Source organism: Mchenga conophoros, linkage group LG7, assembly GCF_057382185.1.
Source record: "Mchenga conophoros isolate Kocher_MC1m ecotype Shallow Benthic linkage group LG7, M_conophoros_male_GT1.1, whole genome shotgun sequence".
NCBI lineage: Eukaryota > Metazoa > Chordata > Actinopteri > Cichliformes > Cichlidae > Mchenga > Mchenga conophoros.
Genome location: NC_140532.1, coordinates 21,593,947 through 21,619,133, shown reverse-complemented (window position 1 = coordinate 21,619,133; position 25,187 = coordinate 21,593,947). Strand labels below are relative to the sequence as shown.

At 39.7% G+C, this 25,187-nt stretch overlaps 1 protein-coding gene across 12 annotated transcripts in view; it reads left to right on the top strand.

Moving 5' to 3' along the window:
• Positions 1-948: 948 nt before the first annotated feature.
• Positions 949-25,187, top strand: part of ap3b2 (adaptor related protein complex 3 subunit beta 2) — a 62,424-nt gene continuing 38,185 nt past the window's right edge. For 10 of the 12 annotated variants that reach the window (XM_085282859.1, XM_085282852.1, XM_085282848.1 and 7 more), the window contains exons 1-7: positions 949-1,187; positions 16,775-16,850; positions 18,054-18,128; positions 18,418-18,513; positions 19,544-19,704; positions 20,836-20,902; positions 21,312-21,494. In XM_085282859.1, coding sequence (XP_085138985.1) covers positions 1,075-1,187; positions 16,775-16,850; positions 18,054-18,128; positions 18,418-18,513; positions 19,544-19,704; positions 20,836-20,902; positions 21,312-21,494 — 771 coding nt within the window. In that variant the 5' untranslated portion in view covers positions 949-1,074. Of the gene's footprint in view, positions 1,188-7,845; positions 8,482-16,774; positions 16,851-18,053; positions 18,129-18,417; positions 18,514-19,543; positions 19,705-20,835; positions 20,903-21,311; positions 21,495-25,187 lie in introns of those variants that run through there. The other 2 variants (XM_085282856.1, XM_085282857.1) reach the window with 2 other exon arrangements.

Sequence of the window (25,187 nt, the reverse complement as noted above, 5' to 3'; positions counted from 1 at the left end):
CCGCATGTGCCTGTACCCAAACACCGCTGCACACTGAGTATACTCTTTCATAGGATCAGACAGAAAGGAGCTAGCTGAAGCAGTTAGGTAAAAACAAACTCACTGTATACAAGTCAGTGGATTTGATCTCTAGCTAGAAACCAGAGTGATGCACCTGGAACTGACAGTGTAAACTTACTGCAAGATACTGAAGATCATCATTCCTGGTTTTTCCAACAATTTGAAAAAAAATTATATCTCTGCTGGGTTGATTTTCTAACAATCCCACACATAAATCCTCACACAGATTGAAATACACACATGTGGACTGAGATTCACAGGCACAAATGCGTTTGCTACAATAATAGCCCCATGCAGCAGGTCCTATACTGTTAGGGACAGCCAGGCTACCATCAGGTCAAACTTTGAAGTCATAAATCCACCATGATTGTGAGCGACTAACCAGATTCACTTGTGTGTCATGACACTGAACTTTTCAACAACTTTAAAGTTAATGGCAATGTTTTCTTCCTGAATTGGTTTCACATCATTTTTTATTTATTTTCCAGCCTATGTCCATTTGATTTATTTCAGTTTATTTTGGAAGTACAGCCTGAGTGTGAGAGAGACCACTAGTTTTAGCAGTGTAGGGGAGAACGGGGCCGGTGAAAGACTATCTACTATACTCTACCACATAAGAAGTTGTGTGTGTGTGTTTTGATAATAACAGGTTTCTAGAGTTAATAGTTGAGATAATACAAATTTTCAACTGCCTGTTATATAAAAATGTATGAAAGAAAAAAATATATATACACACACATATATATACATATATATACATATATATATATATATATATATATATATATATATATATATATATATATATATATATATATATATATCCCGGGGGGGGATCCAGAAAAGTCACGTGACCTCATAACACCCCCCCCGCCCCCCCGCCCCCCAGATAACGGCGGTGTGTATGCGCCTTTAAGAGCCGTGTATCCCGCTGCCTTCTGCACTGAATCGCCGTCGCTGCTGCTCTTTGAGAGCGACAAGAACAAAAACACAAACACACTGAAAGACACGGCTATGTCTGCCAGCTCCGCTTTTAACGATGAGAAGGGCGGCTCGTCCAGCGTGGGGGAGCCGGAGTACGGTCACGATCCGGCGAGCGGAGGGATTTTCTCCTCCGACTACAAAAGGTACGAGCTACCTGCCTCGGTGCTGCCTGTTACTGTTTCTGTTTGTCATATTGTGGGGAGGGGTGTTATGGGCCAGCTTATGGTGGGGGAGGGGCAGCCTTATGTCCGCTAACACGTACATAAAGTATGCTGTAACGTCAATAGATAATAGACAGCATGTTGAACTTTGTTGCTACAGGCCCGTGATTGAAAGCAGCGCCTTCGTTTTCTAGTTCTGAGTCTCGGGCTGTGATTTGGCCGCTATAAGGCTGCGGTGTGCGGCTCGCTGCTGTTTGTTGTTCGCTCCTGTTATTACATTTCTTTGCTCACGTGTGTGAGGCTTTTAAGGTTACGGTGTTTATACGTCATGTTTGTGAAGTGGGATGCGAAAGGCCTGTCACAGGGGGGATACGAGGCCTGAGCTCCAAGGTTTCAGCACCACCCCTGCTGGACAGCGGCAGCAGCTCAGCCTGGTGGCGGCACACAAGCCCGGACCGGAAGGAAGTTCCACATTACATGAAAATAAAACATCATGAGGTCATCACAAACAAAGCAAAACCAGCTAAATAATCATCAGTCATCAGTCCTGACTGCAACTACATTGAGTCGCATTTTTTCAGGAATATTGCATCCTGAACAACTGTGAAAAATGTGTTTAAAAATGTTTTTAAATAACATAGGGCATAATAACTGGTAATCTGGAAAACTTTGACCTTTATTGGGGCACACAAACAGGGAAAGAGGTACACACAGCTATACAGAGGCAGTCTGTGATTGCACATTAGACAATGAACTTGTTAATTAAGCCATTTTTAATTTAATGGTATACACCTGTTTCCTGGTCAGCATGCTCCAGCTCCTTCTACATGTTTATTTAATTTAAGGTTAGTGTTTAAAGTTACAGTGAGTAATTTTTTCACATTTTTAATTGAAAATAAAAAGAATGTATTCATCACAGTTACTTATTGTCAGCAGATTAGAGCAGGGGTGGGGGAACTCCAGGTCTCATGGGCCGGTGTCCTGCAGGTTTTAGATGTGTCTTTGATTCGACACAGCTGATTGCGGGGGTGGCTGTAGCTCAGTTGGTAGAGCAAGTCAGTTACTGATTGGAAGGTTGGTGGTGATGCCAAATATCCTAATCCCCAGTTGTTCTCCAATGCATCCATCGGAGCGTGAATGTGTGTGAATGTTAGCTAAACAGCACTAAAGTAAAGAGGGTTATAGAAGAAAGTGCTTGTATGAATGGAGGTGATTGGGTGAATGTGGCATGTTGTATAGAGTGCTCTGAGTACTCTATGAGAGTAGATAAGCGCTATATAAATGGCTAAATTACCTCCTCAGCTTTCTCTCTGAGTTTGTTCACCAGTGTCCAAGTCCAACAACGTTAGATCCACTTTAACGAAAGTTTCACTAATACCAGCTAACAACATCTTATAGAGGCTCATAGCTTAAAGCACTTAGTCATTTAACAATAGTTTTTTTCTTTGTTTGTTTTGTTTGTTTTTATTGAAACTACTGCTTAACTACAGACAAATTTCAGAAAGTTATTATTTACAAAATAATTTTTTTCACTAGCATGCAAAGTCAAATTGTCATGCGTGAAAAATATCTGATGAGATGGGATTAAACGGTGCAATAGAAATGACAATTTAACACACCGTGCACTCCTACAGTTTTATTTTTGCTTTTTACGACTTTTCCCTCCATGAAAGCCTGATGGGGTATTGTTCTCATTCTGCCAGGGCAGCAACGACACACTGTAGGAGTTTCAAATTGATAACATAGGTGTATCTGCTAAAAATCTCAGATAAGTTTGCATCTCAGTGAACTTGTCCTCAAGGTTATAGGTCACAGGTCAAGCTTTCTGAGAATCTTGTGAATGCAATAACTCAAGAAAGAAGTCACCTAGGATTTTGAAATTAATACCTATGTGTATCTACTTGGAGGCTGAAGAGTACCACTGGCTGCTGAGAGTATTTTTCATTTTGGACATGATGAGCACAAAGGTGACACATTAGTGCAGTGGTTAGCACTGTTGTGTCACAGCAAAGACATCCTGGACTCAAATTCACTGGCCAGCTGGGGCCTTCCTGTGTGGAGTTTGTATTTTATCCAGGTGCCTCTGTGGGTTCCCCCTGGCTTCCTCCCACAGATCCAAGACAGACATGTTAGCTTAGACTAGGTCACTTGGATCCTAAATTGGATGTGAGTATGAATGTCAGTGTGAATGAATTGGCATTGCTAATTTCACTAACGTATACCTCCTCTGTCCCTTTGCCTGTGAACTAGATATCAATCTCAGTATGGCATGCTAAAGGGTCTATCAATCTGTAAAATGCATCTGGAGGCGAGAAGAAAGAGGAAGCTTGCTGCAGGAGCTATAATCGAGGGTGGGCAAGCGTACCTGCAGCATGTACATGAGTCGTAACCCCTAGCTGCAATGTACAAACCACTGCAAGAGGAAGACTCATTGAATAACTTGTTTTCAATGTTTCCATTATTTAAGCTGATCAAACTGCTTCTGTGTTGGATTAGAAAAGGTAAATCTTTCACATTGTGCCATGTGGGTCCTAAATATAAAAAACTCCAACATGCACTATTAAATCTGATAGCGTGAACGGCAACAGTAGTCGGGTTTTAAATAAAACAATTCATGATGCGGTTGTGCCACGCATCAAACTCTGCAATGCTTTTAAAATGAGGCTCCAACGCAAAGGATGTCTCATTTATTAAATCCCTGTTACCTTGGTTTCTCTCTCCTCGTGTCTCTTCTGCTTCTCCTCTACTCACATCTTTGGTGAAAAGGGACAGAGGCACAAGGAGAGGAACTGAGGATACAAGATACGATACAAGAAATGAGGATATTGTATCTGTGTTAACCCTGACTGGCGACTTGTTGCTCCAATGGAAAGGGCAGTAAGCATAAGAAGACTGTGTGGGTGAAGCAAGAACATTCCCCGCTCAGTTTCTAATGCCTTCAGCGTCACCATAATTCACCAGCAGAGGGAGCCATGTGTCTATAGATGGCAGAATTTCAGGCTCTGAACTGACTTTGGATGTGGAGGAGGAGGAGGAGGAGGTTTTGTCTCGAGTTTGTCTGGCAAACATTAGTCATTAGTGCAAAACTACTTGTGATTAAATGCCACCCTCTTTACTGTTTTTCCAGTGTAGGCTGGATATTGTTGATATAGAGATGTGTGTGTGTGTGCAGAAGTCAAAATTTGCTCAGTGAAGGTGGGTTAACCGGTTTGTCTGCAAACATAATGGTGGAAGCACACTAACACGACCTTCACTGTTGTTGCCTTGGAGACACGTTGGATGTGAAACGTTGCTTCGGTCCTCAGATCGTGCCAATCTTTTTGTATATTATCATCCAGAGAAAAGATCGGCTTTCTTCCGTTTAAAAGTGTACACTGTCCTTCAGCACGTAAGACAAATAAATTATGACTTTGAAAGGACCAGAGACTGATGCAGGTGACTATTTGTTTGCAAGACTTAACGAAAAAGGCCTTGGCTTCTTTTTTTTTATTATTATCGTAGGTCAGTGTTCTTAAACAATAAAATCAAAGGTTTTGGGTGCCAGTTTAGCTCAGTTGGATGTGCAGGTGCCCACATACTACATGGTTAAGAGCTGCCGGCCTGGGTTCAAGTCTGACCTGTGGCCCTTTGCTGCATGTCTCTCTTTCCTGGTCAGTCTTCACTGTATCTGTCTAGTAAAGTCAGAGAAAGTCAAGTCTTACAGTGGGGCAAAAAAGTATTTAGTCAGCCACCGATTGTGCAAGTTCCCCCACCTAAAATGATGACAGAGGTCAGTAATTTGCACCAGAGGTACACTTCAACTGTGAGAGACAGAATGTGAAAAAAAAAATCCATGAATCCACATGGTAGGATTTGTAAAGAATTTATTCGTAAATCAGGGTGGAAAATAAGTATTTGGTCAATAACAAAAATACAACTCAATACTTTGTAACATAACCTTTGTTGGCAATAACAGAGGTCAAACGTTTACTATAGGTCTTTACCAGGTTTGCACACACAGTAGCTGGTATTTTGGCCCATTCCTCCATGCAGATCTTCTCGAGAGCAGCGATGTTTTGGGGCTGTCGCCGAGCAACACGGACTTTCAACTCCCGCCACAGATTTTCTATGGGGTTGAGGTCTGGAGACTGGCTAGGCCACTCCAGGACTTTCAAATGCTTCTTACGGAGCCACTCCTTTGTTGCCCGGGCGGTGTGTTTTGGATCATTGTCATGTTGGAAGACCCAGCCTCGTTTCATCTTCAAAGTTCTCACTGATGGAAGGAGGTTTTGGCTCAAAATCTCACGATACATGGCCCCATTCATTCTGTCCTTAACACGGATCAGTCGTCCTGTCCCCTTGGCAGAAAAACAGCCCCATAGCATGATGTTTCCACCCCCATGCTTCACAGTAGGTATGGTGTTCTTGGGATGCAACTCAGTATTCTTCTTCCTCCAAACACGACGAGTTGAGTTTATACCAAAAAGTTCTACTTTGGTTTCATCTGACCACATGACATTCTCCCAATCCTCTGCTGTATCATCCATGTGCTCTCTGGCAAACTTCAGACGGGCCTGGACATGCACTGGCTTCAGCAGCGGAACACGTCTGGCACTGCGGGATTTGATTGAAAATATAAGAGAAAGAGAGAACTTTAAGAATTTAATATAGCCACTACAGTGTCCATCAAAACGATGAAAAAATATTGCCGTAAACAGTTTATTTTGCGACACCACGAAACAAATGATAGCGTAAAATGAAACGATAGATGTTTTTATATCGTCATCCGATATATATCGTTATATCGAACAGCCCTATTGTCAAGCCATGTTTTCATTGATGTATACTGAGTGGAGGTCATCAAATGCCATCTTTATGACAGAAAGAGTGAAATAGTTAAACTAAGATATGAACATGATATCTTCACAAAGAAAAAAAAGTGAGTTACCTAAAATGTGACGTTGTAAAACACAACCAGGTTGTGTTAATATGCTCACCTTATATCCACAAAGTGTTGTCTTTAAAGTTTTTGTTCAAACTGAACAGTGTTAAATATTATTGTTTGCATTTACTAGTCTGTACTATACTGTACTACTGGCTCTGAATGGGCTTCTGGGATTTGACTTGGCTTCTGGTGACTGGAGCATTGCTGTGTGGAGTTTGCATGTTCCTTCTGAGCTTACGTAGTTTTCCTCATGGTTCATCCGTTTCCTCCCGCAGAACAAAGAAAGGTAATCAGTGACTGGGATGGCTTCACTCTTCCCCTTGAAATTAATTTGGATAAGCAGCTATGAAAATGGATGCATGCGTCTTTTTCCACAGTTTGATTTGTTAAAAAACAGCTCCTAAATTGACTGACTGTCAGGCAACACAAGTGCTATATCAGTGATAGCCAGTAGTGACCAGTGCTTCCTTGGGTTTTAAGGCTTGACTACTGGCTGTGATCTTATATTTAGCATAGTAATGACATTGTTAATAATATTTTCATCGAACTCGAACACAATGTAGGTACCAGCCTTATCTCCATTGTGGCCACACAGAGCATGAATATGAATCATCCAACTTTAGACTATATGAGAGTTTATTAATTTATGTCTTCATATATAATTTTGCTCTCATCCTCCTTCATTTAGAGGGTGTGATAGCACTGCACTGCACCTAAAGACCAGACAGAGAAAAAAAGACAATCTAAGTTAAGAAAAGCCAGCAGCAGTGCTGTGTTGTTGCTGTCACAAATCAACTGTATTTGGATGTTTAAAAGAAAAAAATGTGATGTTCAGCTTTTGGCTTTTTTGAGTGCTTTAAACTGAGAATCAGGAGATCAGAGTTTGAAATGTGTTAAACTGTCAAATGTATTTTCTGAAAAAACTACAGCAAATTGCAGATATCTGTAAATCTTCTGCATTTGTTTTTGTTTTTTTGTTTACTGTAAAGATGCTGCCGGCGCAGCAAGCCCAGGGTTTGCTCCTGATGACATCATGGATAAAAATCTTATTAGTCTTAAGCAAATGTCAACAAATTGTCACTGAGCTACTGCAGATCACAGGAAGCGCGTTATGTCAGTTGTGCTTCAAGGCAGTTTCTTTTTTTTGTTTAGAGCCACATAGAAATATAGCGAGAGAGAGAGAGAGATGTCCTCATCACGACACTGCCAAGAAAGCTGAGTCATGTAAGATGAGAGAAAAAAAGAGGCACAACGATGGCTATAAAAAATGAATAGGATGGAAGGTTTTTAAGCGTAATGCGCGAGCGGAGGGAGGAAATATTTCTGCAAAGGCTTGCTGGCGTTGAGTCCAGGTGAGGGCAGATAAAAGAAGCTGTGATAGACGGCGTGATAGCGTGGAGGGGAGACGTGCAGTTTCTAGCTGTTAATGTGAGGATTTGGAGCAGTGATGACACACACGAGGAGAAGCGAGTGATAACGTGGCAAAAGGTGGGGAGAGGCTGTGTCATTGTTGGTGAGCTGGGATATAAATATATTGTACACACACACACACACACACACACACATATGCGTAAAGAGGAAGAGAGTGACTGGTGCGGCAACAGGAACCACATGAGCAGCAGGGAGGAGTCGCGAAAGGAGAGGCGTCACGGCAGATAAAACTCCACGCCCCTCGCTGCCGAGCATCCATTTACTGAGCAGCTGATGTCTGCTGCTTCACTCAGCAGTAACAGAAGACAGCGAGAGAAAAAAATACAACAGAGCTCTGGAGCTACCGCTGGATTTTTAATGGGGAATAGGCAGCAACCTCTCCTCAGGATGGAGCATTTATGAGGAGGCTTGCTGTGCCAGTCTTGCAGGAAATGTCCACATACTTAGCCTTAGAGGGAAGGAGGATTTCTAACAGAGTAGCTGACGCTGCTCTTTGTGGCATGAAAACTGTGTGAGGAGCTCCAGGAGAATTTCCTCCGATTAACCGGAAAGCTTTGATCTTCTCGCAGCTTTTTTTTTTCTTTGTTTTTTCTCTCCACGTGATCCAACCTGTGGTTCCACAGGTCAAGGCGAAGTTTAAAACATGACCGCCATGCAAAAGCTGCTGCAGCTGCCGGTGAACGCGGTGAACATGGTGAAGACCGTGCAAAGTCAGGTCCAAGGCCAGGAGGAGGACAAGAGCCCCGTGCTGACTCCCGATAGCGGGCAGCAGGCTTGGTACAGCGCCCTCCAGCCTGATGAGCTGCGCCACCTCCGATCTGGAGGTACAGGTGGAGGAGGAGGAGGTGACCAGGAGGAACGAGCCCCACTGGAGGAAGGTGGTGGAGGTGGTGGTGGTGGTTTCCAAACTCAACCGCTGCGGTAGGATGAGAACTCATCAGTGCTAGAGTTAAATAAGAGAGTATTTAGCTGCTTCTCTTCCAGGGCAGATTTCAGTGAATGCAACTTGAGAACAAGATTAAAATGTCAAAAATGGGCTAACAGGGTGCTTAACAGTGTAAAAGTGAGTGTTAGCGGCCCGATCCAGTCTTTACTTACTATGTTTGCCTCCTGTTGCTTAGACGTCCTGTAGAACAAATGGCATGGGCTTTACAGCAAGGCATTAGTCTGCTGGTTAAACATGGAGGAAATCTTTTCCAGGAACACCCATGGAAAATTAATTGATTTAGCCGAACTGATCTTAATGTCACCTGACCATGTTGACTCACTCAAATACTTCTCCATACTTGCCACTTAGCTGGCTGAGCAGTAATCCAAGCTTCATGTTCTTTAAAGATCTGATCTTTAAAGTTTGTGTAATATATCATATATTTATGTCACCGTTTTTTTGTCCTATTTCTTAAGAACATCACTTTCAGATATTATTCAGCTGCTGTAAATAGTTGTTTCCTCAATTTTTGGAAAGATGGAAAGCACACTGTACCAAAATATACCAAGTTTTAAGATAGTAGTTCTTTGGAAATCACCTTGTGAGTGCAGTAATGCTATTTAATGACTGTCAAACTATGTTTTCTTTGGCATTTTTCATAGATCAAGTAATGTGAAGTGCCTAAGCATACAACTTAAATTTACTAATTTGTCTGTTATATGTAGACACAACACTAGTTCATCCCTGGTGCCTTTTTAACGCTCAAATGATTTAGCATTAAGTGGCTTAACAAACAAAATCATTCCCTTGAACATTGTCAGTTACAAGAACTGGACCAAAAATGTGTGCAAAAGCAGCTAATACCCAAAGGAAAACTGAAGAAAGTCTGGAGAACTGCTGCTTAAGAACCCTTTAAAATATTACAAGAAAGTCTGGCTCCTTTGACACAAAAAATAAACAAATGAGATGACAATACTTTTGCACAGTATTGTGCAGAAAAAGTTTACTGCACATTCTGAGATAGCTAGTACGTAGAGTGAATAAATAGACTGTAGACCTGCTTCTGAAAATTGGCATCATCATCATCAATCTGCTGGTTGTTTTCTCCACTAATGGCCTTGTCTGATGGCCTCAAATCAGAAAATATTCAGTTTACAAAAACATAAAAAAAGAGACGAGTAGAAAATGCTTGACCTGGAAAAGGCGGAAACAGAAAATGTCTAAAGGAATTACTTATTAAGCTAGTTACTCGTTAATTTCCTACTGAGGCACTAATGAAATAAAAGCGCACTATCTAGGTTCAAGTCTATAAGAATCATAAGGAAGCATTTCATGGACATGTGCAACATGTGCAGTGGTGCAGAGTAGACTTGGCTTTAAAAAGAAGGGAACTGCTATCACATGTCATGGTGCCCCGGGGACCGGGTTGGTATAAATGCAGATGGATGAATTAAAGGCCATAGAGCTACTATAACTAATTAGACTGCAAACCACTAAAATGTAAAGTCAGTGTAGCGCTCTTCAGAAGCTGTTTTTTCTTCAAGGGAGATGTAATTATACTTTCAGATTTTTATTGGGTCATACCTACCAGCTACAGCAGTTTCTTTTAATTTTACAAGACTGGAGAGGCACAGAAATTCTCTTCTGGTTGGCTTTAAGAGGCAAATTCTGCATCTGTAACTGTGGAAAAACAAGACGCGGCTCTGCTAAGAGAGACGGCTTATGTAAAACAGCTGCTTATAAATTCAAGCTGCAACTCCTCAATCTTTCACTCGCCGCTGATTCATGCAAATACATTTTCATATCTTTTGCTTTTGGTGTTATTGCACCCTGTTCTTGATGAACAAACTGACATTACACCTAAAAGTGTGTCATTAAACACATGAAACACTGGCCAAATCCCATGGAGACTTTCCAGAAGGAAGAGTCCCGCTGATCTCTTGGCGATGGTGGCAGGTAACCTGACCGCCCGTCAGCTCTGTTGTACCACACTGGGCTAAATAATTCAACGCTGGTTTGTAAATTCATCTGTTGTTCAGCAGGACAGGGTTTCCAGAGAAATGAGAAACCTAGTGCTGGTATTGAATTACTGCAGGTCCTTTGAGCTCAAGCTGGGACGTCTAAAACCAGTTAGAGGTTTATTTGTCCTGAAGTTTCAATATAGTCTTTTAATTTTCTTTTTTTCTTGTGTGTGTGTGTGTGTGTGTGTGTGTGTGTGTGTGTGTGTGTGTGTGCAAATAATTGAGCATTCCTGTTTGACACATTCAATGTTTGGCCACAGCAAATGTAATGAATGGTGCAGGTTCAGTTTTAATTAGGTCTTCTAAAGGCTTGTTTGTCATCAAACAGGCCACATTAATCCCTGTCACTTTATTAATTAGTTAGGCTGATCGGGGGGGGGGCAACACAAGCTGGAAAAGCAAATTGAGCCTTTGATAGGGAAGTTTCACCGTGGCTGCTAAATTTTAAAGTTGACTTTGTCTTTAAGTCATAATTTACTGGTTTCCTGTTTTCTAGAATTGTTGCTGATAACAATCAGTAGAAGTACCACCTCTTTGCTTTCAGCCACAGGCTTTAATTAGAGGTAAAAAGAATGTGTAATTTAAGCAGTGGAAATTTGTCTCATATATGGTTAATTTCTGTTATGAAAATACAGAACTTCATCTCCCATATGAACATATTTACCTTCACAGTCTAGGACTTGGGTTCGACTAGGATTAATCCTAATGACTTAAATAATTTGCTGACTTTCCTTTCGTGCCATCAGCAGGTTAAGGTTTACTTTTCCAGTGAAATATCTCTGCATCCACTACTTGGATGGTTCCCAGAGGATGAATCTGAATGACTTTGGTGATCCTCTGGTTTCAGCACAACCATGAGGTTAACATTTGCTTCATATCCATATGTGACATTTAGACAAACTGATTTGAAATCAGAGTCGTACCTCCCACCAGATAAAGGATAATGACTTTGATACCCTGTGAAGTCTTCATTTAGACTCTAGACATTTAGACAAATTTGCACTGTCATGAAATCTAATTTTTCACTTTCAAAAGAAATTGCAATAATGCTGTCATTCAGAGTCAGCGTTCGATTTTTTTACCAAAGTTGGCAAGAGTCTGTGGCCATGACTGTACAAAAGCATACAAAAAACAATTACTCTTTGACTTACTGTATTTTTAAATTTACATTGTTGAGACATTTTGTGATTTATTTGCTTAAAAACACCATTATCGACAGTACACAGTTATTGCGACAAACCTGTTTGCACTATGACCCGACTGTTGCCATGGTAAACCACATATGTGGCCTGATATGTGCTCTGATAGCACTTGATAACTGTACATAAGGTACATATTCTGCCATTAGACGCTTTTATAGCTGTTGGATGTCTTTTGAGGAGCTAGAGCAGGTCAGCGACTAACCGGAAGGTTAGTGGTTCGATCCCTGCCTGCTTCAGTATACTTAAGTATCGTTGAGCAAGATACTGAACCCTGAGTTGCTCCCACTGCATTCATTGGAGTATAAATGTTAGATAGAAAGCACTTAGGTATAGAAAATGTTGCTGTATCAATGTGTTTGTAAATGGGTGAATGAGACATGAATAAAAGAGTTGGCATTTTGTTTTATACGCCAGTTTGAGTCCTCAGTTATAGCAGAAATAAACTATAAAAGAACCAGTGCATTTACCATTTTGAGACTTGCCTTGTAATATTTTTATCTGTTTTTCACTTTTAAAGACAAAAAGGTTTTTCCCACATCAAAGTAAGTAGAAGTTGAGGTTTCAGGCTGTGTTGATAGAAATGATCACTTGTTTTAGCCAAAGGCTGTGATTCATTTTCATTATTTTAAAGGATGAAATGAGCCACTTCCTTCCCTTTCTGCTGTAAATCAACATTAGGCTGCAATATCCATTCATTTATTTTCTTGTTTGTTTTGACCAAAATATAAAAAAACAAAACAGCAAGAGTTCTGTACTTGCATCCAAAAATAATCCTTGCTGTGGTGTCTTAATGTGACAGTCTTTGATGAGTGCAGGTTTTTGAAGTGTGTGACAGAGTGAACTATATTATTCGCAATGCAGTGCAATTATTAACACTTTGATGCTTGGCGGAGCAAAAAGCAGAGGCTTTTCTTAGCACACAGACACACAAACGCCTGCGCACACACACTTTAAACTCGGGGCAGAGTCGTGATAAACCGACTGTGTTCTGCAGCAGCCACCTCCTCACAGACTGCAAGCCTCCATTCACTGCTGTCACATGACCAAAACAGATGAATTATATCGTGCACCCCAGCAGCCTCCCACTCTCACAGCAGAGTAAGTAAAAGTTCTGCCTGCAGTTTGATTATCTTCTTTCGGAAGTCATTTGTAGCACTGGTTGGAGCCTGATTTAAATAACATGCAGTGTTGGGAGATACATTCACACTGCACAGGATGAATTAATCACAACATTGTTTTAAGATCATTTCCTCATACATTCTTTGATTTTTGAATCTTTCAGGCTCTCCTGGCTCTCATCATGCCTGGTCTGATTCATTTACCTGTAACAGATATTCTGAAATGTTTACATTTGTAAAATATCACATGTACAAATTTATGGCTCAATCACTTGAAGGTTAATGTCAACACCCTCATAAGGCTAAATTTTAAAGTTATGAATTATAAAACTCCATCTCGCAGTCCATCCATTTTATTAACTGCTTCTCGAGCTCAGGATCATGTGGAGCTGGAGTCTATCCCAGCTGTCTTAGGGCGTGAGGCACACTTGACAGGTCCCCAGTGTCTATTGACTGAGAGACTATATAAACCGCGAGGGTCCAATATCTCAATAGCTTTAATTTTAATCTGAAGGAAAATGTTTTGATTTTTTTTAATTTAAAGCATTTTGGACACAACTTCATTTACGGAGAAGATGACAAGATCTGAGGAAGTTACAGCTCTAGCAGTATTTGCAGTACTGCTTGACCAATGTGTTTTGACTTGTAACTCAAATGCAGAGCACACAGTCATATACATCCTTATACAAATCTGCCAATGAGGCACCAACAAGGATGGGCTGAGTCTATGATTGTGCGGTTTACTGTTCCTGGCAACAAGGAGCTCTAGCGAAAACTTTGTTGGCACTTTAGCCGAAAGCTGGAAAAGTACAGCCGAGGGGTTGTTTCCCAGTTATGCCATAAGATATGGAGAATACATATAACTGCACATCAGTAATATGTATGCACTTACTGTAGTAATCACTGAATATCTGTTGATTTAATTTATTAAATTGAAGGGTCTCACATGTAGGTGAGCCTCTACAGAGTGTACCACCCATTGCAGCTGGGATAGGCTCCAGCCACCTCCAGTCTGAACTGGAGAAGGATGAATGGATCTGACATGAATTATAGAAGTGTAATGATGTCTTTTAAAAGCTCATACAACTAATAACATATTTAAACTTTGGTAGCAGAAGCTGTATATTGCAACCTGCATGTTGTAGTGATATAAATAAAGAACAATATTTTACATTTGCGTCTCACAGTTTAGGGGGTATTAGCCAAATTCGAAGCCAGCACTATAATACAATATAGATCCCTTTATTTTTCAGATATACTTCAGTTAAAAGAGAAGCTTTAAGAAATACTCTCAATGCCAGCAGCGAGGTTGTTTGTGTGAGGGGAAACCCCAGTTTCGCCACATCTGAGCCTCTCATCTCTCACCTGTTCTAAAACAAGTGTGCAGTCACTCAATAATTTTCAGAGACTCTGGACTCGGTTGTTAGAGTCGATGATGATCCCACGTGGTAATACTGTCAGATGCAACAAAGGCTCTCCGGGAAACCGGGAAATCACTTAACTTCATTTTATTGCATTCTTTGTTGCCTTGGAAACCCGCTGGGGGAAATGTGCAGCAATCACTCCACCCACCACCAACTGAACTCCACCCTTCTTTTCCCATACCACCAAATGACAAGACCCTGATTCGTAATGAAAGGTCTGTCTGCTGAGAGAGTTGTCCTGTTTGGTGGTTTTAGAGTAGTTTACAGTTTTCCTTTTGTGCTAAGTAATGTCAGATTTAAAGAAACTTACTGTATGAGTGCAACTGTTTCCATAATTAGATGTGAAAACATTTCAGAAGCTGCTTTTATTGAATCATATTGTTATTGTGGGTAATTAAACAGCTGGCTGAAGGGCAGAAATTGAATAATACCCACATAACACTGCCAAATTTATATATATGTACACTGTTACTATTAAAAGAAAATAAGACTTACAAGTTGATTTAAAGTGGTTATGATTGAGGGTATTATATAGACAACTCCTCAAAGTTGTCATGCATTTCTGTATTTGTGGAATGAAAATACGTGAAGTCTTTTTGTATCTTATTTATGGGGAAGCAGCCGAATGAATGCTAAGGTTGCATGAAAATGCCATCCATCAGTATTTCAGAATTCAATTAGCCTGGTGTGTTTATCTTGACAGCTGCAGCAGTTGTTCCTGTCTGTATTGTTGTGTTGTCTTACTGAAACCAGTGTTTGCAGGTTCTCCTACAGGCAGGTTTGGTAGAAACTGTCACTGCCGTTTATTTGTGTTTGTTTTGCAGCTGGGTGGAGATGCTTAGATCTACTCAGACTGCTGTGTGAGCTGACCGCTCTGTTGTTTCTGACAGTAATGATGGATGAGCAAAGCTGGAGAACAAAGCACTGTTATACAGTAGTCTGTATGCAGATACAAAGCACAGCTGTTAGAAAATAATATACAATAAAACAATAAATATACTTTGCCAAGTCCAAGTTAGATGGAATTTCGTGTCATCCACATGTGGCTCCTGGATAAAAACTAGAGAATGCGTTTTCAGTTTGCTGTATCAGCATTTCGTTGGCACTCAACGATGGACAAACTGTACAATAGATGCAACAGGTGATAGAGGCAAGTATGCTAGCAGAGCTTATTGCAAAGCCAAAAATAGTATTATGTCTAGATGCAGCAAATGTTAATAAAATATATAATACACATTATAAATTGTAAATATTGCAGTATCAGATGACAGAAACTAAGGAAGAGGATTAGGGCCACTGGGAAAAAAAGTGGGCACATTTATTTTTTCTTCTTTTCCAGAATTCTGAGAAAAAAGTCAAAATTCTGAGATGAAAGTCAAAATTCTTAGAAAAAGAAAAGGATATGTCCAAAATCTGAGTCAGATTTCTGAGATTTAAGTCAGAATTCTGACTTTAATCTCAAAATTCTGGAAACAAAAAAAAAAAGACATGCCCACTTTTTTTCCCTCCTCCGTAAAAAACTGATATCAAAAGTAATAAAAGTAGTAAAAACTAAATCGAAAACTAGCTTTACAAGCTAAATCCGAACACCTCAAATCTTTATTTGGTTTCTGTTTAGTAATCTAAAAACCTGAAGTGGAAAATGAACATTAGCCAAAGTACAACTGCGCTTGAATAAAATAAAACAGCAAAAGCTTTTATACCCAAAGAACAAGTTAATAGGAAAAAGCTAGTAGACATTCTCTGCTATGGTTTAAAATCTTGTGGTTTAATAGCAAGAATCATCATTAAAGTTTATATAGAGTCAACTGGAGAAGATGACAATTGCTTTACAATCTTATGTTTATATTTTTTGGTCAAGTACAAATATGATAAATTATAATTTTTTTGAATTAGTAATACTTTTCAACTCTGCAAGTGATAACAAAATATTTTACTTGATTTGGTCATCGTTTTGTTGATTTAGCGTGGTAATCATATGTTCTTTAAACTGCAACATCAAAATCAAAAACCAAAGAACAGCGATAAACCCTTGCATATGACGATCTGCAATTAGAAAATGCTGAAGAAATAATATCATTTATCAAACAAGCTGCTGATTCACATATCACTGGCCCATCATTTGGCTAATAAAATCACTAGACTGTTTATTTAAATAATAAACAACTGTATATGATACTGATAGACCTAATGTATTCTATTTTATGTATTGTTCTACTTCGCTGCATCCAAAATATTTCTAACACTCGTTTCTACCCATTTATCAACAGTCTGTGTTTGAGAAGTCATTTTGTTTTAGCGATTATGTCACGTTCCAATTATCCAGGTATTTTATGTTCAAATGTTTCTTTATTTTGTGAGGCTTTCCTACTTCAAAGAGAATAATTTTGGGGTCACAGCTGTAGTCTTTGATCAATTTTGAGCTTTAAAAGTAAAACATATCAGTACTTCTTGTTGCATTCTGGGTGTTTGGTGGTTTCCATGCTGTGAAATATATTTTTATAATGTTTTCTTCCCACAGACATGACGACTTGAAAGAGATGCTGGACAGCAACAAAGACTCCCTGAAGCTGGAGGCAATGAAGCGGATTGTAGCTGTGAGTATAAATCAGATGGACACAGTGGGGAAATTAGGATCACATCAAGAGTGAGCCATGAAGTTTGTTATCATGCTTTAAAAAATGTCATGGATAATACTGTTGTATAACACTATTTCAGAACAGAGAACAGAATAGAATGTATATGTACAATGAAATTGTGGGTGCTCCACACCAACTTTGCCGCAATACAATATAAATAGTAGACAACAGGAATAAATAGCAAACAGGAGAAAAACGTACAGTCAACAGGGATATATACAAAACAAAATAAATATATACAAAAATAAGTCACGTTTACTGTGGACGATAAACAAAAGATCCTCATAGCCACCATGTCTGTCATTACTTCAATTTTGAAGCCTTGAGCTGAGCTGAGTGTCTTTGCAGTCTCCATCTTGATGATTAGCAACAGGTAGTGTTAACTGTGAAACCAAGGCACACAGCTGACATCTGATTAGCCAGTGAGCATACCCATAATCCTCCTTTCTGTCTCTAATAATGACCATAATTTTTAAAAAATTACTTTAGTTATTATTTAACTGATCTTGTCTGATGATGTCACTGATGCTGTAACGAGCTGATGAATAGTTAACTCATTGGCCTAATGAAGTGGCCAGTGGGTGTAGATTCACATAAAAACCTGGAAATCTTTATTTTATTTTTTAACTAAAGTAAGTGGCTAGCTGGAACATTAACATTGCAGAAAGGGGCAGATTTCCCCCCCTTGAGATTTCACTGATCAGCGGGTACACAGGTGCACAAGGTCAAACCTTTAAATGCAAAACATACAATGCATAATGTTTTACTTATTCTGAGACTAAGAAAAGGCCAGAAGCATGCTCTCTATACCAAAACTGGCGATTAATCTCATGGTATTATTGTCAAAATGCAGTCATTTTATAAAACTGTGCTCTGAGCCATAAGACAAAGGCTGCCTCCAATGATTTAACTACTGTGATAAGAGATGCAAACTGTGCAGTCAGCTGTTAAATATTCATACTCTGTCAGATTTCTACTTCTGAGGCTCCACACCCATCTTTTCATTCATCATTCCTGCCGGGCCAAGAGCACAAAAAAAAGCATCAAAAGATAAAATAAAACATAAAAAATGTATTTTTTCTTGCCAACAATTGAAATGCTTGAAAAATGCCATCTTGTGAAATCTTTGTTATGCTTTTTGGATGCGTCTTTTCTCTGCAGATGATTGCCCGAGGTAAAAATGCATCAGATCTCTTCCCCGCTGTGGTGAAAAACGTGGCTTGTAAAAACATAGAGGTTGGTAATGAACCTAGTCTCATGTTGCTTCATGTGCTACAGGCTCTGCACTCTTCATTTTCCTTCCTATTATCTTATCACATTTTCCAAACCTCCGTGGAGTGCAGTTTTATCTCATATAAACAAAATTGCAATTTCCTTCTCCACTTTTGCATGTTTTAATAACTGTGCCTTACTGGACTCATCTCAGTGAAAATAATTAAGCTAATACACACAGGTTGGATGAAATTGTTAAAATTTAAACGATTACATTTGTTTCTTCTTTCCCTCTTACTGTTCGTCTTTCCAGGTGAAGAAGCTGGTCTATGTTTACTTGGTGCGTTACGCTGAGGAGCAGCAGGATCTTGCTCTGCTTTCAATTTCCACGTTTCAGCGAGGTCTGAAGGTACAGCAGTTTATATATGTGACAATTTTTTAGATTTGAGATAATATAAACCATTTTTCTAAAGCCTCGTCTTCATATTATACAAAAATTAGCTGCAATTCACCTAGCTTGCACGATAGTCCTCGTTAACTATGAGTGAATGGCTCTAAAAGCCTAACTTGTTTACAACATTTGGACAAAAAAAGCTTAAATGAAACTGAATTGATTGCTTAAATTAACGCGTTAGCGCGGTTAGTTCGTTAACGCGTTAGCACCATACAGCCCCATGCACGGGGCGATCCGCGCTAACTCACTAACGGAGATTTAATGCGGTTATGGCGTTAACGTCATTTTAACGAGTTTAACGCTGACAGCACTAATTTAATTGTTCTCTTTCACACCATGTCTCTCTGCTGTCTTCATCCACTTACCCCCAACTGGCCACAGCAGATGGTCGCCCCTCACTGAGCCTGATTCTTTGTGCAGTTTCTTCCTCTTAAAGGGGAGTTTTTCCTTCCCACTGTCACCAAAGCGCTTTCTCATAGTGGTCATATGATTGTTGGGGCTTTCTGTTTTCCTTGTATTATTGTAGGGTTTTTACCTTACAAAATAAAGTGCCTTGAGGCAACTGTTGTAGTGATTTTGCGCTATATAAATGAAATGAAAATGAATTGATTTAAATATCTGCAATTACTGGATAAATTGGCCTGAAATCACGACCAAATAAATAAAATTTAAAAAACATTTTATATTAGAACCAGCGATGGCAGTGCTGTGTTTTAGTGCTAATTTCCTAAAAGTGGTAAGCTACTTTACTTAACAGTGTTGTATTTCATTACTGACTGACCTTTATATTATTCATTGTGATCATGTTAGCATCCTGAGTTTAGCATAAAACTGCAGGAACTACTAGCCCCGGCAACAGCACCACAGAGCTGCTAGCATAACTACAGATTGCTCCTTTAGATTTTATTACTATTTTGCGATGAACAAAATGCAACATTTCACCACCTCTAAAAGTGTATTTTTCCACCACTTTGTACTTCTCCAGGATCCGAACCAGCTGATCAGAGCCAGCGCCCTGCGAGTCCTCTCCAGCATAAGAGTAACAATCATCGTTCCAATAATGATGTTGGCCATCAAAGAAGCTGCTTCGGATATGTCTCCGTATGTCAGGAAGACCGCAGCACATGCAATCCCTAAACTATACAGGTACGAACCCAAAAGGACAGTTTTAGGTTTATAAAACAAAGTTAGCATGATTTATTGAGTTGCTAGCTCTTAGTGTATCAGTTATTATAATGACTAATGATCATATTTTTTTCTCACAGTCATTATAAAGTTTTGGTTATTTATCCACAGCTCTCCTAAGGTCTCACCACTAAATTTGAACTGGGTTGAGATCTGGACTTTACTGGGTCATTGCAACACCTTGATTCTTATCTTTGTCACTCATTCTGATTTTCTGGTGTATTTGGGCTCATTTTCCAAGTTCATGGTCCAATTTGGGACAAGAGTTTGCTGTTAGTCAGATGGCCTCATAACTGACTATAAAATACGTTGATATACAGAGAAGTAAATGGTCAACTGGAAAGTGCTGCAAGTCTGGTGGCTGCAAAACAAACCCAAATCATCACCTCTTCACCAGCATGCCTAACAGTTCCGGTGTAGTCTTGGGATTTTAGCAACTTCTCTGAGCATTGCACGGCTTTATTGTATCAGGATAAACCCTTTGAGATGTAGCATCTTGTTTTTTAGGAGCCCAAACAGACATTCATACAAAAGAGAACAAATTTTCTGGGGTGGATTTCAATATTGTGTTAACATACATCTGAATTCTCCAGACCAGCAAACTAACAACTTGTCTGCTTTTATGGAGGTGGTCATAATTCATCAAGTGCATTTGATTAGCCGCACCTGTCTGCTACTTACCCTCTTAATTCCAGTGGAAGCAGTAAGAGTGTGCTTTGTTTTTTTTACAGGACTGCATACAGTCCTATTGAAACTTTATTTTTCATATGACCATTTCTCTTTTTTACAAACTTTAACACAGTAGGAAATATATAAATTTGATAGAGAAAAACACAGTTTTTATGAATTCTTTGTTGTTTTTTCTTTGTGGGAGCCTTGATTCCCAGTCTGAGAACTACTAGGCCTGCTAGATCAAATGTTCATATGACTTGCTGCAACTGTAAAACTTTAGCAGTAAAAAATAGACTCCTGAGAACCCATTGCTGCTCTAGCAGTAAAATCCATTTTCTTTATACCCTTGAGGATGATTACTTACAGTTCCTGGAACAATTTTTCATGCATTTTTACTGATTTATTCTTCTCTCCTCTCAGTTTGGATCCTGAACAAAAAGACCAGCTGATTGAAGTCATAGAGAAACTCCTCGCTGACAAAACCACGGTGTGTTTTTCCTCTCTTCTCTTTGTTGATTCAGTGTTTTCTCCAGATTTTATTTCCAGCAAAGATAAATACAATTTTGCAAACCACACAGTGCACAAAATATCAGGGACCAGCTGCTGTGCACAGCACCACATTGCGTTTAATGCCCCGGTTGTTTCAAGGCTTATCATTTGTTTAACCAGTCTCCTTTTTCACCTTGCAGTTTTTGCATTAGCTCTTTCTCTGGGAAATGCAACAAAACCAGAAACAGACTGCAGAAGTCAGTCAGTAGTTACAGGTTTTTTGTACCGTTGAAGATTTAATTGTACAATGCATGGATATTGTTAAAATCCACAGGGCTAACTTGTAACCTCCTAAAGGAAGATTCATGAACTTTATCTTAATGTGTGTGGTCTGAAATGCACTGCAGTTGGTGGCAGGAAGCGTTGTGATGGCTTTTGAAGAGGTGTGTCCGGAGCGCATTGATCTAATCCACAAGAACTACAGGAAGCTGTGTAATCTCTTGATTGATGTTGAGGAGTGGGGGCAGGTCGTCATCATCAACATGCTAACCCGCTACGCCAGAACGCAGTTTCTCAACCCAAACATCAATGTAAGTAAGCAACACACAGCACGAGAAAGCAAGCAGGCCAACAGCTGTTACATTTTTGATGAGTAACATATAGACTAATGTGAAACTGTTCTTATTATCCTTGGTTATTCTCGGTTCTATGTGAGTTTTTTCCTTGTCCGTCTTTCACTTTTTGAATGTGGTTTTCTATGTTGTGACTTCCCGCTTTCGATCTGTTCCCACCCTACTTGGTTCAAGTGTTCCTTACCTAACCTAAGCTCGCTTCCTTGTGCAAATTTATTCTGAAGGTGCAGGTGAGTAACTGAAGAGCAGTCCAAAAAATTTCCAATTTCCAACTTTGCTCTTTCCAATCTTCTACCTCCTTTTCCTAATCACGTTGACTTGACTTCATTGGAAGAGTTCATGAGATCACGGTCGAGAATTTAAAAAGTCTGATTCATCTAATCCTTATTATCCTTTCCTCTTAGTGTATGTTTAGTCTGTCTTTGTCAGATTGCCATGCGTTCTGTCGTTGACGCTCTCAGTTTAGGGGATTTAATCTTATTGACCATTTTGAGATGTTCATTTTCTTTTCATTGTTGTACAGCCTTTTGTGGCCTTTTTTCACTCTCTGTAAATACATCAAGTTTTCTGCTTGCACTTGGGTTAACCAATTCCTCAGTCTGACAGTCTTTAGTTTTTATTTAACTGAGAGTGAAGTAAGAAACACAGAAGCAGCAGATGTTCACACTTGAACAGGTAAAATAAGAGATTCATAGGTTAGAGTCTCATCGAATACTTTCATTACTAATTTGTGTGTTACAGAAACGTGAATTTATACTGAGGAGCAGTAACACCTAACATGCAGACTCTACTTGTATCGATGAATTTTAGTACATAATATAAACAATTTTTTATTTTTTTTTTACCATATAATATAAACAAAATATCACCGGCTTCATCACTGCCTGTTACAACGCTCCACGCAAACTTACAACCCTAGAAATAAGTTTAGCCATTATGTTTTGTCACTACTTTCTAATTTGCATATGAATCACATATTGGGTGACTACGGTGCAGCAGAGGTGTATAGGTACATTAGCTACTACTGTGACTGTGCAGTGGTACAATCATCCTGTCATTTCTTTTCCTCTCTCACTGCCACCTAATTTCAGTATATTTATCAGTTTTTATAAACACACCTGTTGACTTATTTTTGTCAAAAGTGACTAGGCCCAAATGGAACAATTTTTTTCCACAACATTGCTATTGTAGTAATTACCCATAAATGTGCTGCAGCCATTTTACAATAAGGACATTTTTCCACACTGCGCTCCTTTTTCTCCATTTCATGACTTTCATAGACGATTTAAAAAGGACCTATTATCCATCCATCCAATTTTCTGCTGTTTTTCTGGGTCGCAGCAGGAGCAGTCTAAGCATAGACATCCAGACCTTCCTTTTCCCGGCCACCTCCTCCAGCTCTTCTGAGAGGACACTGAAGCATTACTAAAGCCAAAGCCAAGAGATATAATCTGTCCAGCATATCGTGGGCCTCCTCACAGTAGGATATGTCCAAAACACCTCAACTGGCTCCTTTCAGTGTGGAGGACTAGTCCCTCTAGTCTGAGTCCTCTAGTCTCCTGAATGATAGAGACTAGGGCTCCACACTCTATTGCTAAGCTTTGTTCCCGACTTGTGAACAAGACTGATATGTATGTCACACAAACCTGGTGGCTGCTCCTCCCTGAGTTTGGGTCTGGCAGAGGTTTCTTATTGTTAAAGGGAGTTGTTGCCAGCTGCTTGCTCGTGAAGAATTGTCTTGTGGGGGTTGCTCTCTATTAAAACCTTATAATATAAAGCACCGTGCGGCAATAGACATTATATAAATAAATTGAACTGAGATCAGTTCTTTATGAGGCCAGAAAGACCACATCATCTGCAAAGTGCAGCGATGAGATCGTGGACTACCAAACCAGCTGTATAATTATATCTGCAGCTATAAAATTTATATTGGCATTGAATTGTTTAGATTTAGGTTTAAATGGAGACAATAAAGTAGGGAAAAAAACACCCCGACCATGACTTGTTGTTGATCAGTGTAGTTTTTCTACTGTATATTTGCATATTGCATATATAATTCACTCAAACGGAACTCAAGATTTAAAGTGTTATTGAAATGCAGATGGTTTGTTTTGCAAGAGATAACATGCAAGGTATGTCTAAATAATATAATTTGTCTTATATCATTTACATTTTCTAAGTCCTAACATAAAAAACATTAAAAACCAAATTGGGTGTCATTAGAATATCTTGAAATATGTCTCATATATAAAATTCAAATTCAAATTTTATTTGTCACGTACACAGTCATACACAGTACGATATGTAGTGAAATGCTTGGACAACTGCTCGTGACCTAAAGAAAACAAAAAAGGAAAAGGCTATGAATAAGATAGGAAATAAATATGAAAAATTAAAAAGGGTAAATTTAACTAAGAAGGAATAGAATATAAATTAAGGTTAAAAATGAAATAACTGTACAACACAAATTGGAATGAAGGGTAAATTTAACTGGGAAGAATAAGATAAAGATAAATATATAAATTAAAGTTGAAAATAAAATAACTGTACAACAAAATACACAATACACAATATAGAACTATATAAGAATGTATGAAGAAATCTAAATATAAATAAATATATACACAATAACAGCAGCTGTACAAGTATTAACCGGAAATGAAGAATATAGTGACCAGTGTTGTGCAAAAACAAAGTCCAGAAAGTCCAGTGTGTGTGTAAGAACTATATGTGTGGGTCAGTACTGTGTGGTGGTGTGATTGAGAGACCGTATCGCCTGCGGGAAGAAGCTCCTCCTCAGTCTCTCTGTGTTGGTCTTCAGGGAGCGGAATCGCTTTCCTGACCTCAGCAGAGAGAACAGTCCGTTGTTGGGATGGCTGAGGTCCTTCACGATCTTCCTGGCCTTGGTCCAGCACCGCCTGCTGTAGATTGAGTGCAGGTCAGGGAGCTCGGAGCGGATGGTGCGCTCAGCTGACCGCACAACCCTCTGTAGAGCTCGTCTGTCCTGCATGGTGCTGTTCCCGAACCAGGTTAAGATGTTTCCCACCAGGATGCTCTCTATGGTGCACGAGTAAAAGTTCCTGAGCACCTTGGAGGGCAGTTGGAAGTCTCTCAAGCGTCTGAGGTGGTAGAGACGCTGTCGGGCCTTTTTCACCACGGTGTTGATGTGACAGGACCATGACAGGTCCTGCGTGATGTGAACTCCGAGGTATTTGAAGCTGTCCACTCTCTCCACTGGGCACTCGTTGATGACGGGGGTCTGGTAGTTCCTCTCCTGCTTAGTGCTGAAGTCCACTATCAGCTCCTTTGTCTTACTGACGTTTAGAAGGAGGTTGTTCCTCTGGCACCAGTTCTCCAGATTCCTAATCTCCTTCAGGTAGGCCGTCTCGTTGTTATCAGAGATCAGGCCCACCACGACGGTGTCGTCAGCAAACTTGATGATGGTGGTGGAGCTGGTAGTGGCCACACAGTCATATGTGTACAAAGAGTACAGCAGGGGGCTCAGAACACACCCCTGGGGGGCTCCAGTGCTGAGAGTGGTGGAGGCTGAGAGTGGAAACAGCGTAGGTTCAGTACAAACTCACTTAAGAAGAAGATATAAAAATAAAAGTATTTAATGAAACCATTCTAACAAGAAGACATTTGGTCGCT